The sequence below is a fragment of the Miscanthus floridulus genome, chromosome 19 (assembly GCF_019320115.1).
Source record: "Miscanthus floridulus cultivar M001 chromosome 19, ASM1932011v1, whole genome shotgun sequence".
NCBI classification, from domain to species: domain Eukaryota; kingdom Viridiplantae; phylum Streptophyta; class Magnoliopsida; order Poales; family Poaceae; genus Miscanthus; species Miscanthus floridulus.
In genome coordinates, this window is record NC_089598.1 from 20,745,531 (window position 1) to 20,761,052 (window position 15,522).

General features: G+C 50.4%; 1 protein-coding gene across 1 annotated transcript; it reads left to right on the forward strand.

Moving 5' to 3' along the window:
- Positions 1–7,515: 7,515 nt before the first annotated feature.
- Positions 7,516–7,818, forward strand: LOC136525692 (uncharacterized). Its single transcript, XM_066518588.1, has one exon. The coding sequence runs from the start codon at positions 7,516–7,518 to the stop codon at positions 7,816–7,818; it is 303 nt and encodes a 100-aa protein (XP_066374685.1).
- Positions 7,819–15,522: the final 7,704 nt, after the last annotated feature.

Below are 15,522 nucleotides of genomic sequence, written 5' to 3' on the forward strand. Positions count from 1 at the left end.
CTACCAAACATATTCTCTCTCGTTGCTTTCTTCCTCATAATTAGGCTAGTCTTGGCCAACAACTCGTTTTCCAAGCCAATCATGAACACTTTTATTTTTAAGCGCCGATCCATGTTATTATGATGATACACGTCTTGAGCATGGATAGACCAGCGACTAGTTTGAGATTGTCTAAACTCCCAATATTGTTCGCTGCACTCTAGACAGTTATTTCTGGTAGGCAACTTCAAATCTTTATTCCAACAATGTCTGAAGAAAGGACAATTCCAATATAATTCAGCTTGCTTTCTTTCATACCTCTCTTTTTTCTGTTTACGCTGGTATTCTTGCTCCTCTAACCAACGCTGATAATCCTTTTTTTCTGCCGCTGCCATTTATTTAACAGAATTCGAGATGTAACACGTGGCTTTGTCGCTCCACCCTTTGATGTTTCTCCCTACTCATATCGGCTCTTTTGCTTGTCGCGACGTCTTCTAATTTCTCTGTATTCATCAGCCGATATTTGCATCTCGGGATCGACTGTTCTAGTTTCTCTTGATCTGGTTGATGTCAAGACCTTTGTCTTCCCTTTGAGCAGCCTAGCATCGACCATGTTCTGACTTCCTAGGAAAGGATTATCATCAATTTTCATCTTCCGAGGCGTATCGAATTTAAGCCTTCCTTGCTGAATAGCCCTCTGTATATGCTGCCGAAAAACTCTGCATTCATTAGTAGAATGAGATGTAGTATTATGAAACTTGCAGAACTTCTTATTCTTCAACTGATCAGGGGGCAACATAACATGATTATCGGGCAACTTGATATGTCCCTTCTCAAGCAAGAAATCAAAGAGCTTGTCTGATTTCGTGACGTCAAAGTCGTAGCTCTCCTAGACTCCTACTCCCCAAGGGTTTGACCCCATCACCGTCTTCTTACCCCAATTCCATTCAGTCGCGACAATCTCTTCTTCTTCATTGTCTTCATAGTTGTCATCGACTGAATATGGATTATAAGCTTCGGCCATTGTGGTACTTTTCTAGAATCAGGTATCTTTGCGCATACTCTAGAATTGGCTATTGAGCGCTGCCACTCGTTGAGCCAATTGACCCAAGTTATCAAACTCTTGTCCCAACAGCCTCTCTTTCCATGTTGGCAACATTCCTTGAACGGCCAAAGCAGCTAGCTGATCATCAGCCAAGTTTAATGAGAAGCATAAATTTCTAGTCTCTCAGAACCTCTGAAGAAACTCGGTGCCCGATTCATTAGTTCTCTACCTTATAGTTGTCAAATAGGTAATCTTCTTTTCTCCTATCCTAGTATAAAAATATGTATGAAACTTCTTCTCTAGGTCAACCTAATTGGCAATGGAGTTAACTGGCAGTGATGAAAACCAAGTGAAGGCTAGCCCTGACAGGGACAAGGAGAAGAAACGAACTTGATGTGCCTCTTCAACGGATGCTTCACCCAACTGTGTAAGATACCGACTGTCATGTTCTATTATGCTTTTGTTGTCTTGGCCAGTGAACTTAGCAAACTCTAGGAGCCTGTAATTTATAGGAAGAGCGACTAAATCATACCATTCTGGATATGGGCGTTTGTACGAGAAGGTTAACCCTTTTGGCTTTAGACCAAACTAATTCTTCATCATCTTGGTCACTCTCTGCAATAGCTTATCAGTATTTGAATTTGGATTTCTCTACACCTGCTAACCTATCTATGGATTGAAATCCCATGTACCTTGATACCCTAGATTCAGAATCATATGAAGGGTGTTGTAATTTGTGCCATAATGATACCCTCATGGAATCTCTATCTGTTGGGTCCTCTGCTAGTTTGCTGCTTGAAGTATCTGGTTATAGACATTAGGATCTATATCTCTACGGATCCTTTGAATTGATTGTGCTATTTTTTGAGTCGACGATGGTATGTGGCCTGATGTGCCAAAATTAATCATCTGGTTTTGACCTTGCCCTACCGATTGTTGCACATGCTGCACTAACGATCCAGGATTATACTGTATCTGATTCATAGTAGCACCTTGAGCATACTCAGATGAACTCTGAATTGTCTGGACATCATCATTACTAGTTGGTGCTGCTTCTTGATAGCTGGTATCGGCTTGATTGGTTCCCTAAGTCAACAGATGTAGAATGTTGTAATAAGCTGGCCCAACCTGATCAACTAGAAACCCATGAAACACCTCCTTCATGGTGTTGTGGAATATGTTCAAGAAAATTTCATTATGGTTCGATATGACATCATGAATAGATTTGTTTATAGCTTCCATGAAGAAACGTCTGTCTTCAGTCTCATCTGCATCTGTCTGCCCATGTAACAGAACTCTTGGTAGTGGATATTTTTGAACAATTGTATTATTATGTGTTTTGGTGTAGGACAACAAACACTTGTTCTGAAATTCTTCAATAGCTTTGTTGATGACATCTTTATCTCCATCAGGTAGGTCTTCAAAAGGTACCATAAGGATGTCGTTGTTGTTGTGAGCTGCCATGATGATTGTGCGGTCCCACCGGGCATGCCAGAACATGTGTCGACATGAAAATTCATCTCATGCTGGGCACACGAGCAAGCCAGAAGGGTCTGCTCAATGGAGCTAGAGATCCGCCTAGCTTCAATGCAGGGTTGATCGATCCTACATGCTCCTCCCGAGACATGCTAGTCAATTTGACCCAGCAATTGACAAAGAGAGAAAGTTTATCAGTAATTTAAGGTGGAACATGCCGGTCTATGCGTAGACAGTACTAAGTGTGCTGCTTCGGGAACAGCCATACAGTAAGAGCGACTGAATAGCTGATCCGCACAGAAATCGGCTGTTACGGACTGTAAAGCTTATGGGTAGCGATTAATTTCATATTGACAGGTACAGTACACGTATATGTAAATAAGATCATCAGCTAGACAGATATTGATAGTATAAACCATTAAGCCTATGAATCTAATTAGGAAAAGATATAGCACACGAATGAATCGACTATCTGATATGAATGGATCTACAAACGCTCTAAATCTAATCTGCTACCACCAACAGTGAGGTTCGACCGGATCGATGGCAGCTATGATGATAGTAACAAACTAAAACCAAAGAATCTGCAAACACATCCGTACTTCGACAGACTTTCTGAAAGACATGCTATACGTGAAGGCTCAGATGGATTCAGGTGAAAAGGACTACAACGTGTGAACAATCAACTATTTCACATGAACAAACCCGTGGACTTCTTAGACTCAACTCGCTATCCCTAACAGTGGGGTTCGACTGGATCGATGTAGCTGTGAAAAAGATGACGAATCAATCCCTTCAAGCACATAGATCTATTCACGCTTAACAGAATCATAGACGCACACCGTAGGCGTTAATGCACAAGCAATTGGCTATTTAGCCGATGCAAGCATAGCAAACAGCTAAGGTCACGCCTAACCAGGAACAGATCTACTAACTAGCATCCCCTAATCAATAGTGCCATCAGTGGGGATCGACCGTATCGTTACAGCCATAATGGTGAACTATAAACCAGATTCAACTAGCCAACAAATCTCTTCAAGATTATTCATGCCTCAACCGCATACTATGCATGATCAAGATTGAAGTAAAAACAACCGATGAAGCATAAACCGTTGTTCAAGGTAGATAACATCATGTTGTAACAAAACGAATGATGGATCTAAAGGATATGAGGCTGATCTAATTCGATCTCAATCGGGCGAATTGATGTTGTTGTAAACTAATAACAATGAAAATTTCAGCAAGATCGGTAACTTAATGAATCTACCCGAAGGACGCCACCCTTAGATAGAGCCGATAACTTGACCTTAATCTAGTTCAAGCAGTGGAGGTCAACCGGGTCGATTTAGCCGTACTTGAACTAGACAAGAATCGATAACTAGCTTATACCAGAGTCACAGTGGAGGTCGACCAGATTGATGCAGCCGTATGAATAGAAGTATAAGCCATGACGGTACTTATAGATAAGCCGGAGGTCGGCTAGACTGATGCAGCCCTACTTATTAAAGAACTCACCGAGATCTACTCTACTCCTACTCCTAGGGGTGGTCGGAGCTAAAAAAGTAAGTAACTTGTATTTGATTGATTATGTATCCTTTACAATAGCCGGGGTCTAATATTTATACCCAGAACCTACGCATGAATCCTACTCGAGTACGACTCATTACAATCTTTGGTATAGAAGAAAACATTCCTATCTTAAGATAACTTGGACCCTAATCTTTCTCTTTTTGTAGAGTCCGATATGTAGTTCTCCAACGCCAACCATAGCTCATTATCGTTATCTGCTGATGTCATTTAAAGAGAGCTGGTTCCAGTATCGCATCTGAATTAGCTGATATCGATCCTTATGCAATTGATTCCTTGATTGACACAATCTTGGAAGCCTTTGAGTTCCCATGTTCTTCTCCCAAATTTTGGTGTAAACATTCCCCTCTTCCCTTCGGCTATAACCCCTGCTTTCCCTTGGTCTATAAAAGGTAAAACAGGGCGTCCCACATGGGGACTGACACATCGAACAAGTGCATCACATAGCATCGGTTCACCACACCGTATTAGACATCGAGCAATAGAACCATAGAGACTTGCGGGCTACCTCCCTCTCTCGCTAGTTTATAACCCCTACTACAAACTGAGTGCTGGTAACACTAGCAGCCCAAAACTAGACGTAGGGACATTTGGACCAAACCAGTATAACCCTTGTGTCATCTTAGCACACCATCCGAGCTAGATGCGCAATATACAAATTTACTCATCGGTGCTTACTCAAAACACCGACAGTTGGTGAGCCAGGTAGGGGCCTTTTGCGCATCTCAATATCAACACCAGGCCTTAGATGGCTAATCACGACATCATCTGGGTCCTAGGTGCACACATGCACTTTGGGGACCTAGACTTCATCGTCACAGCTAAGGGAGAGCTAGCACGGGCGCCCATCGTTGTTCAACCCCTCCACTCCATCGGCCTCGACACGATCACCAAGGCGCTCAAGGAGCTACGACTACATGCACTAGAGGCCCGTGCCCCCAGGAGCGGCCAGCTCCTCGACTTCGATTATAGGAGGTTGGAGCATCAGCTCAGTGTCTTCCTAGGAGCCCAACCGTCCTAGGAGAGCCTATGCCACCTCACCTTCTCGTTCGCCAATGTCATGGCACAGCATACCGGTCTAGAGCCGCTCTCCCCAGAATACCTCATTTGGAGCACCCCGATAGTGCTCCTGTTTGGTCTCCGTAACACCACAGAGACCATTGGCCACCTTGTGGCACAACATATGGTTCCATCCCCCGTGAATGACGCGTTCGTGGGGGTGATTGAACACATTGCGGAGTCTTTCCATGACCTCCTCGTAGAGGAGCCAGAGTTGCTCTCTGGCTCTAACTCTAGCAAGAGGAGCCATCACCCCTCTCGTGAATGCTTCATGATAGGTACCCCTAAGGGACACGTCGAAAGCATCCACAAGGAGGAGGCTACCCTGATGAACAACCTCGACAATGAGGTCGAGGGGGATGCAGGAGCCCCACCCCACCTGCGGGTGGAGCAGCTGAAGGCCCGACACCTAGAGCTTGAAGAAGCGCGACTCTAGCTCGAGTAGGAACGCACGGAGCTCGATCGCGAGATCGAGCACCATGGAGACGGGGGACGTGCACGCGCCATGGCCCATGACGTGAACCAGAGGATCGTCAAGGATGATCAAGTGCTCCCACACTTCGCTTAGGTAGGCTAGAACATCACTGCTGCGGCAGCCTTGCTCAGGGGGCTTCTAGAGCCTCCAATGCCTGAGGATCAACGGGCCCACCGTGAGATTCGCACACTGCTCGAGCGTGCGGCTACGCAGCAGGCTGAGAGCTCACTATCTCAGAGCTAGGAGCTTGACGCTAGCCAGCGCATGCCCTTAGTGCAGCCCGACAAGGATGCATCAGACCACCAAGCACTACATGGCGGCAGGCCATGCATCACGGTTTCGATGCAGGAGCACCTTGGCCGCAACCGTGATACGCGCGGCACCCTCGACGCTCATCGGCATACCCACAACGATGTAGGGGAGGGCGCTAGCCATGGTTACCACCCTCAATAGGGTGGACGCTATGACCACGAGGAGGACCAGAGTCATAGCCCCGAGCCAACGGGGCTCTAGGCTTTCGGTTGGCATATCCTCAAGGTGGCACTCCCGCCCCGATTTCGCCCTCCGACTAGCGTCCAGAAATACACCGAGGAAACAAACCCCAACTTGTGGCTCGAGGACTATCGGCTCACCTACCAGGCCGGCGGTGCAGTCAGTGATGACTTCATCATCCGCAATCTCCCCCTGTTCCTGGCCGACTCGGCACGAACATGGCTAGAGTACCTTCCACCCAACTACGTTTAGAGTTGGCCAAACCTAAAACAAATCTTTCATGGGGAACTTCTAGGGCACCTACGCATGCCCTAGGAACCCTTGGGACTTGAAGAACTACTGATAGAAGTTAGGAGAAATTCTTCACGAGTACATCTGACGCTTCTCCCGATAGTGCAATGAGCTCCCCAATGTTGCCGATGCTAACATCATCAGAGCCTTCCTATCAGGGACCACCTGTGAGTCCCATGTCCATAAGTTGGGACGCAAGGTTCCATGGACTACCAAGGAACTCCTCGACATTGTGACCAACCATGCTTCTGGCGAGGAGGCGGTTGGAGCAATTTTCGATCGCTCTAGAGGCAAGGCGAAGTGGGACAAGAATGCTGACGAAGGCCCCTCCTACCATTCGAATAAGAAGAAGAACTAGAAAGGGCGTGGGGGCTCGCTCATGGCCGCCGCCGAGCGAAAAGTCGGTCGAGCACTGGCCGAGGGCACCCCCGATCACTTCGACAAACTGCTCGAGGGGCCATGCCCAAACCATGCCTTCCCCATCAAACACATGTACAAGGACTGCTCCCTCATAAAGCATTTCTTCACCAGCGGCTCCAACAAATGGGAGCAGAAGAAGAAGCCTGAGGCAGAAGCCAATGACACCGGGGAGAAGGACGGTGGCTTTCCATCACCAAATGGATGCCTCATGATCTTTGGTGGGCTGGAGGCATATGGCTCCAAGCGCCGACAGAAGCTCACGCGCTGAGAGGTCTATGAAGCCAAGCCTGCCACACCCTCTTTCCTCTAATGGTTAGGGTCTCCCATAACCTTGGACTGATCCGACCACTCGGATAACATCACACACCCAGGCAGGTACCCGCTCATGGTCGACCCTATTGTCGGCATGAAGGTGCTCACCAAGGTACTGATGGATGGGGGTAGCGGCCTCAACATCATGTATGCTGAGACACTTGATGACATGGGTGTCGACTGATCGTGCATCTGGCCGACCAGGGCGCCTTTCCATAGCATCGTACTGGGAAAGCAGGCCATACCGATCGGGCAGATTGACCTACCCATCACCTTCGGGAATCCATCCAACTATAGGACAGAGACCCTCACCTTCGAGGTAGTTAGGTTCCCCCTGGTCTACCATGCCATTTTGGGGCGACCGTGTTACGTGAAGTTCATGGCCGTCCCAACCTACACCTGCCTCAAGCTCAAGATGTTGGACCCATGCGAGGTCATCACCATTGGCACTTCTTTCCAGAGGGCCTATGAGTGCGAGGTCGAGAGCTACAAGCTCGCTTTGGCAACCCTCGCTTTCGAGGAGCTCGCTGCCATCACAAAGGACATCGCTGAAGGAGCGCCCGATGCAAAGCGAGTGGCTAGATCCTTTGAGCCTACGAAGAATGTCAAGGAGGTCCTCGTCGACCTCGACCACTCCATCGATAGAACGGTGCGCATCGGCACCGCCCTCTCCCCTAAGTAGGAAGGCGCATTCATCAACTTCCTCCATGCCAATCGAGACATCTTTGTGTGGAAACCCTCAAACATGCCTGGAATTCCAAGGGAAGTCACCGAGCATGCCTTAAAAATTAGGCCGGGTTCTAGGCCGGTCAAACAACATCTGTGCCGCTTCAACAAGGAAAAGTTGAGGCTCATCAGCAAGGAAATCTCTAAGCTCTTGGTGGCCGGTTTCATCAAGGAAGTATAGCACCTAGAGTGGTTGTTCAATCCCGTTCTCATAAAAAAGAAAAGTGGGAAATGGAGAATGTGTGTTGACTACACTAGCCTCAATAAAGCGTGCCCGAAGGTTTCATTTCCTTTGCCATGCATAGATTAGGTAGTTGACTCAACCTCAGGGTATGAAACCCTATGCTTCCTTGATGCATACTCTAGGTACCATCAGATTGTGATGAAAGAGTCTGACCAGCTCATGATGTCTTTCATCACCCCGTTTGGATCATTCTGCTACATTATGATGCCGTTTAGACTCAAGAACGCTGGGGCTATGTACCAGCATTGCAAAACCAAATGCTTTGGGGACCTCATCGGGCAGACCATTAGGCTTATGTGGATGACATTGTAGTCAAGTCTAAGCAGACCGACTAGCTCGTCGCCGACCTGGAGCAGACCTTCAGGAAGCTCCGGGAGAACAACATCAAGCTCAACCCTGAGAAATGCGACTTTGGGGTCCCAAGGGGCATGCTGCTTGGATTCATCATCTTTGAGCGTGGCATCGAAGCCAACCTGGTAAAAATCTCAGCCATCACGAAGATGGCCCGATTCCAAACCTAAAGGGAGTTCAGAAGGTTACCAGGTGCCTCACAGCACTTAGTCGCTTCATTTCGCGCCTCGACGAACGGGGGCTCCCCCTTTACCAGCTCCTAAAGAAAACCAACCAATTCACGTGGACGCCTGAGGCTCAGGAGGCGCTTAACAAGCTCAAAGTGCTCCTGATGAAGGCCCCAATTCTGGTCCCACCAGCTAAGGGAGAGCCGCTCCTACTCTATGCCACAGCTACGACATAGGTGGTCAGCGCCGCCGTGGTTGTAGAACAGGGAGAAGAGGCACACGCTCTCAAGGTACAATGCCCCATGTACTTCATTAGCGAGGTCTTGTCCAACTCCAAGACATGCTACCCCTAGATCCAGAAGCTCCTATATGCCATCCTAATCACCAAGAGGAAGCTGCGCCACTACTTCGACTCACACCAGGTGACCATCATGTCGTCTTTCCCCCTTGGCAAGGTTATCCAGAACTAGTAGACCACGGGGAGAATCGTGAAATGGGCGCTCGAGCTAATGGATCAGAGTGTCATGTACGCCCCATGAACGGCCATGAAGTCATAGGTATTGGCTAACTTTGTGGTTGAATCGATCGAGATCTAGATGCCACCGACGGCCGTCGATCAGAAGTGCTGGACGATGTGCTTTGACGGATCACTAATGAAGAAGGGCGCTAGGGTCAGGCTAGTTTTTGTTTCCCCCCTCGAGGTGCGCATGAGGTACGCAATCCATATCCACTTCCTGGTTTCAAATAATGTGGCTGAGTATGAGGCACTCATCAATGGTTTGCGCATCGCATTTGAGTTGGGCATCCAACGACTTGACGTCCAAGGCTACTTGCAACTGGTCATCGACCAGGTCATAAAGGAGTCAAGCTGCCACAACGCCAAGATGGCTACGTATTGTCATGAGGTCTGACAGTTGGAGGACAAGTTCATCAACCTCGAGCTCAACCATATCCCGAGGTGGCTCAACAAAGCAGCCGACACGTTAGCAAAGATGGCATCGAGTCGAGAGATGGTCCCCACCGACATCTTTGCTAGCGACCTGCACAAGCCCTTGGTCTGATACGAGGAACTAGAATAGGCCGGCAATGAGCCGCCAGTTCTAGGCTCGAGGACTGACCGACCCTTAGTTCCATCCGACCCCGAGGTCATGGAACTCATCAAAGACCCAATGGTGGAGCCTGACCCTCCAACCGACTGGAGAACACCTTATCTCGATTGCCTCCTCCATGAGGTGCTCCCTACAGACAAGACGAAGGCCCGACAGCTCGCGCATCGTGCCAAGTCCTTCGTCATCATCAAAGGGGAGCTCTACAAGCATAGCCACACCGGAATCCTGTAGTGTTGCATCCCTACCGAGCAGGGGAAGGACCTGTTAGAAGACATCCATGGAGGGGTCTGTGGACATCACGCCGCACCTAGAACCTTGGTCAGAAACACATTTCGGCAAGGTTTCTACTGGCCAACCGTGGTGGCCGACGTCGAGTAGGTCGTACGCACCTTGCAAAGGATGCCAGTACTTCACTCAGCAAACTCACCTATCAGCCCAAGCACTCTAGACGATCCCCATCATGTGGCCATTCATGATCTGGGGCTCGATCTGGTAGGGCCCCTCAAGAGGGTGCTCGGGGGCTTTACACACTTACTTGTCACCATGGATAAGTTCAAGAAGTGGATAGAGGCTCAGCCGATCACCGTAATCAAATCTGAGCAGGCCATGTTGTTCTTCGTGGGCATCATCCATCGCTTTGGAGTCTCGAACTCTATCATCATGGACAACGGCATGTGGTTCACCGAGAAGAAGTTCCTCCAATTCTACGATGAATATCACATCCGTGTCGACTAGGCCACCGTAGCGCACCCCCGCACGAACAGGCAGGTCGAGCGTGCAAATAGCATGGTCCTATAGGGCCTCAAGCCTAGGATCTTCAACCAGTTGAACAAGTTTGGTAGACGATGGGTCGCCGAGCTTCCCGTGGTACTCTAGAGCCTAAGAACGTCTAGCAGCCGGGTAACCGGTTACACGCTGTTTTCATGGTCTATGGCTCCGAAGCCATCCTCTCGACCAACCTCGACTATAGAGCACCAAGGGTCAAGGCCTACAACGAGCAGGGAAATGAAACATCTTTGGAAGATGCCATGGACCTGCTTGACGAAGCACATGACATCGCCCTGCTCCGTTCGGCCAAATACCAGCAGGCGCTACGGTAGTATCATAGCCGACGCGTGTAGGGTCGCGCCTTCAGCGTAGGCGATTTAGTCCTTCGCCACATCCAGAGCAACAAAAATCACCACATGCTTTCAGCGTCGTGGGAAGGACCGTACATCATCGCAGAAGTACTCCGACCCGACACCTACAAGCTCAAGCCCGATGACGGCAAAGCCATCGCCAATGCTTGGAACATCGAGTAGCTACGTCGCTTTTACCCTTAGTCTTTCCATTCTAAAGCTTCCGATTTGCTTATCAAAACTAAGTATTGTTTCTGCAAAAACCGAAAAATGTTACCTCCTATCGGGTTCGCTTCCGATCTGATCGGTCTTCAGAAACACCCGACCCCGACAACTACCTAAGGTCGAGTTTTACTCGGGGGCTGATAGGAGTACATATACTCAGAAACATTTTCCCATCTGACCCTTCTTTTTATGATGAGACCTAGAAATAAGAGTTGCTAAAAACTAACAATGAGTAAAGCTGGTCAGAATGAAAAAAGCCTACGCCCCGATGGCTACAGCATTGCTTGCTCACCAGCGTGATCATTACTTAGTTGCTTGCAACTTAAGTTTCTAGTGCCTTAACATAAAATAAGGGACAGATCGCAACGAACTTTATATATATATATATAAAGAGGCCAAACAACATTTTTGGCCATAATAAAAGTCTTTACAAAAGGACCAACGCCGTACTCATCTATCTAACTAAACACTCTTTGGTAGGATTTCTTCTTCGACCTTCTCTGCCAGGTCTTGCGCCAGGAGAGCCGCTTCCTTCTCAATTTCGTCCAGCTCGGCATCAGTGTAGCTAGGCGCAAAGCCCTCACTGATCACCCGTAGGTCAATGTTAGCATAGTGGGAGCGGGAGATGGCGAACGTGCGATGGATGCTGGTGTGTAGGGCCTCCCTTACGAGTGCACGCACCCAGTCTGGGATTTGGGTAACTCGGACTACGAGTGACCTCGTCTCCATGGCCGAGGTGACCCCGAGGTCATCGAAGACCAACCTAATGACAGCACGCAAGGCGTCGTGGTCATCGCTCTTTGACTGGAGTTGACCCCGCACCTCGAAGAGTTGCCTCTATAAGGCTGCCCAAGCCGAAAATCAAAGAGCGTTAGAAAACCGACTGCAAAAGTCAAAGCAAGAAGGTAACCAGAGCCTCACCATTCACTTGCTCCTCGAGGACCGTCTTCTCCCTCTGGAGCATGCCAACATCCCTAGCCAAGGCGACGGCCAGGCCCTTGGCTTCTTCCTTTGACTTTTGCTCATTTTCGAGCGAGCACCGAGCAAGGTCGAGGGCCGAGCAGAGTCGTCCGAGCTCCGTGGCATCTTCCCTAGCATTGGTGACCGTTGCCTTGAGCTTGTCCTCGGCCTCATCGGCATGTTAACGGGCTTCTCATTCCTTGGTCTGGAGGCTCACCACTTCCTCCTGCAGCCATGGCACTTCGGTAGCAAGCCCCCAGACCTCCCTCTCACGATAGAGGAATAGGGACTTCTCCTGGCTACGCATTGCAAGGGACTACAAAAACTTAGGTTAGAATTATATAAACAGGGCTCAGAAGTAGAAAACATAGAGACACGACAAACCTGGTCGGCCAGGGTGACATCATCCTTCAACACCCCCAACACGTCGGTCAGAGAGTGGACAGTGGACTCAAGTCCTAAGTGCATGCTCGTCTAGTCCTTCTCCTCCGCCGGGTCATCGAGGGTGAACACCGAGTCGCTCAAGTCCAGTCGCCTGGCCTAGTGGAGCCGATTTCCTCCCCATGCGAGTGGTTAATCACCCGGCTGGAAAAGGGACCGAGAGGGCCTAGCCCCAGCCGAGGGGTCAACCATCGCAACCGTTGGTGTCGGCCCAATAGGAGCCGAGGGTACCTCCTCCGTCACCAGTGCTCCCTCAGGAGTGGACCCTCTGATGGTAGAGGAGGCTGGTAGCTCGAGCTCTAAAGTTCAAGCCATCGTCATGTCGATCGGTGCGGGCACCGATTCCGTAGGGGCCTCCCCCAACGCAATCGGCGCCTCTGCCTCCCCCACTTCCTCAGGGGCGCCGTGCCCACCTCGGTGCCATCACGGCGTGCCCTTGGCACCATGCCAGTAGGCTCCTAGGGGATTGGCCGATGCACTAGGATCTTCCATGGCACCAACTCCAGGCGATTGCTGAGGATGGTCCTACGAAAAGCACCAATGTCACACGATGAAATCCAACATCGCAACGAAAGGGCGAAGAAGTCATTAACTCATGTCGACGCCATTATCTAAGGATGTTTCGGGGGCTAGCCGCTTAACTTTGACTCTGCCACATTGGCAATTGGCCACTTCACTCCCCCGGTGGGGTCGGTCGGAGTGGGGTGGACTTGCTCCTCAGACCTCGGGGGCACGTCCTCCCTCACTGATCTTGGAGCACATCCTCTTCGGTTTGCACTAGGGCATGCTGCGGAATTAGGGTCAAGTTGGCCTGACCCGCATCGGCTTGCCCATCCTCAAGCACAAGAATGCCCTATGGGATGTTGGGGTAGGACTCGTCCCTCTCCTCTTCCTCGTCTCCCTCCTCCTTGTCACCATCGCTCTCCTTCGAGCCTTGCCAGCGCTTTCCACGCTAGAGCTTCGCTCGCTCCTTCTTCGCCTTCTTTTGCTCCTTCTTCGCCTTTGCCTCCTCGAACGTGGTAGGTTCGACACCCTCCTAGCCACATCCTCTAGCAGTGGTGGGTCAGACTCACGAACGATGAGGGCGGGCTACAAATACTGGCGCTTAGAATCTAAGAACAAAGGAGGGTCGGCCAAGGAAATAGACTCAAAGAAGGCTTACCAGTTCGATGAAACCCGTATCCGGACGCATTGCGGGGTGCCCTAAGACCGGGTACACCGGGCAAGATCCACCAATGGATCCACTAGGCACTCCATCGCCTCCTTGAGGCATTGTGCCATTTTGTCGATGCTGAGGGCCTCACCAGCGGCCATCACCATCCCTTCGGGCATAGAATCTGGTGTCATCTTCCACATCGAAAGAGTGCACGCCATCAGCGGTGCCAACCTCCTAACGTGGTACGCCCCGACGACGCCGGTCCCATAAAGACCGTGGCCCTTTAGAGTCGTGATGGCTTTAAGGAGGTCACCGAGCCTCTTTTGCTCCCTCCCGATGGGCCCGTACCTCCACACGTCCGGCGCCTCCTCGATTAGACGGCCGGTGAAGATCGGTAGGGGGGCGTCATCATCATTCCTCAGGTAGAACCAAAGCTTATGCCACCCCTTGTTGGCCTTCGATAAGGGGATGGACATGTACTTCGACGCCCGGTTGCTCCAAAGACGGATGCTCGCACATCCCATCGGCACCGCCAGGTCCGGCTTCTTCCTCTCCTTCTTCTTCTGCAGCTCGACAGCAAAGAAATACTTCCACAGCTCGAAGTGGGGCTCGATCCCTAGATACCCCTCGCACAATGCGACGAAGGCCGAGATGTGCTGAATCCGTTGGGATTCAGATGCTGCAGATCAATCCCGTAGTAGTGCAGCAGCCCTCGGAGGAATCAGTGGGGAGGAGTCATGAACCCACGCTCATGAAAGGGGACAAAGGAGATGATGTAGCCATTTGGCGGCGATGACACATCCTCGCCACCATGTATGATCCACCCCATTGCCGCGGTCCTTGCACAGAGAAGGCCCTTCTTAACTAGGCCCTCCATGCACACATGGAGAACATCGAAACGAGGCCACGGCTCCATCAAGGAAAGGAGATGGCAATGACATAGGGCTAGTGGTGGCGTAGGGCTAGAGAACGAGAACTTTGCTAGTGGCGGGGCAGAAATAGGGGAGCAAAGGCTAGAACTCGACAACGAAAGGCAGAAAGATTGGAGGGGCAAGGATGCGGCGGCGCGTACGGAGGCTAGGAAAAAATGGCTTTGTTTATAAGGTAAGGGCGGAATGGGCGAGGTACGAACCATTCGCCTAAATTAACGTGCCCCATGCCTCGCCAGATCTGTTTCTTTCAGGGCTCATGCCCTCACTATTCCTCGTAGAATCAGTCCCATCTCCACCTTAAGAGACAAGTGCATGCCTATCCAAATCTTCCCCATGAAGGATCCATCGGGCGACAGCTCATCTTCAAAGGCTACAGGTTGCTGCAGGTAAGTAGGGATACAGAGCTGAAAACGCTCCCACAGCCCATTAACGCCCAGGAGTTCAAAGGCTGGCCCACCAGTGGGTTCACGGCCGCTCCAGGGCACCCTAGAGTGAGGGAATGTTAAGGACGGGCCCGTTAGCGACCAATACCCAAAGTGCGTGAAGCGCCATGAGCACCCTAGAGTCTTGGATGATGCAAGGCCCATGGGTTTTCCCCGAAAGAAAGGCATCGAGCCCTCAGACGGTCGAACGGATCTAGGAACTATATGGACCAGCCACCAAGAATCTAGAGTTAGTCACCAGCTGACCTCAAACCGGGCCCCCACAAAGGGGATGCCGGGGCTCCACTCGAACAAGCCCGTTAACAACTCAACGAGCACCGTGCTCCGTCTAGCGAGGAAAGCACGGCACGACTCAGCCCCTCCGTTCTAGCGAATGAACACATGAGGGATGATGATCACAAGATGAACTAACCCCCCAACCGGACCCCTGCTTCGCGCGGGGGCTCAGGGGCTCAGCATCACAAAGAGACCGAACGCGCGGTCGCAGACAAACGACGAGTCACCTCCGGTTGCG

Excerpts from the sequence above, each read along its gene's own strand:
- LOC136525692 (XM_066518588.1), top strand. The coding sequence starts at position 7,516 with ATGGCCGTCCCAACCTACACCTGCCTCAAGCTCAAGATGTTGGACCCA.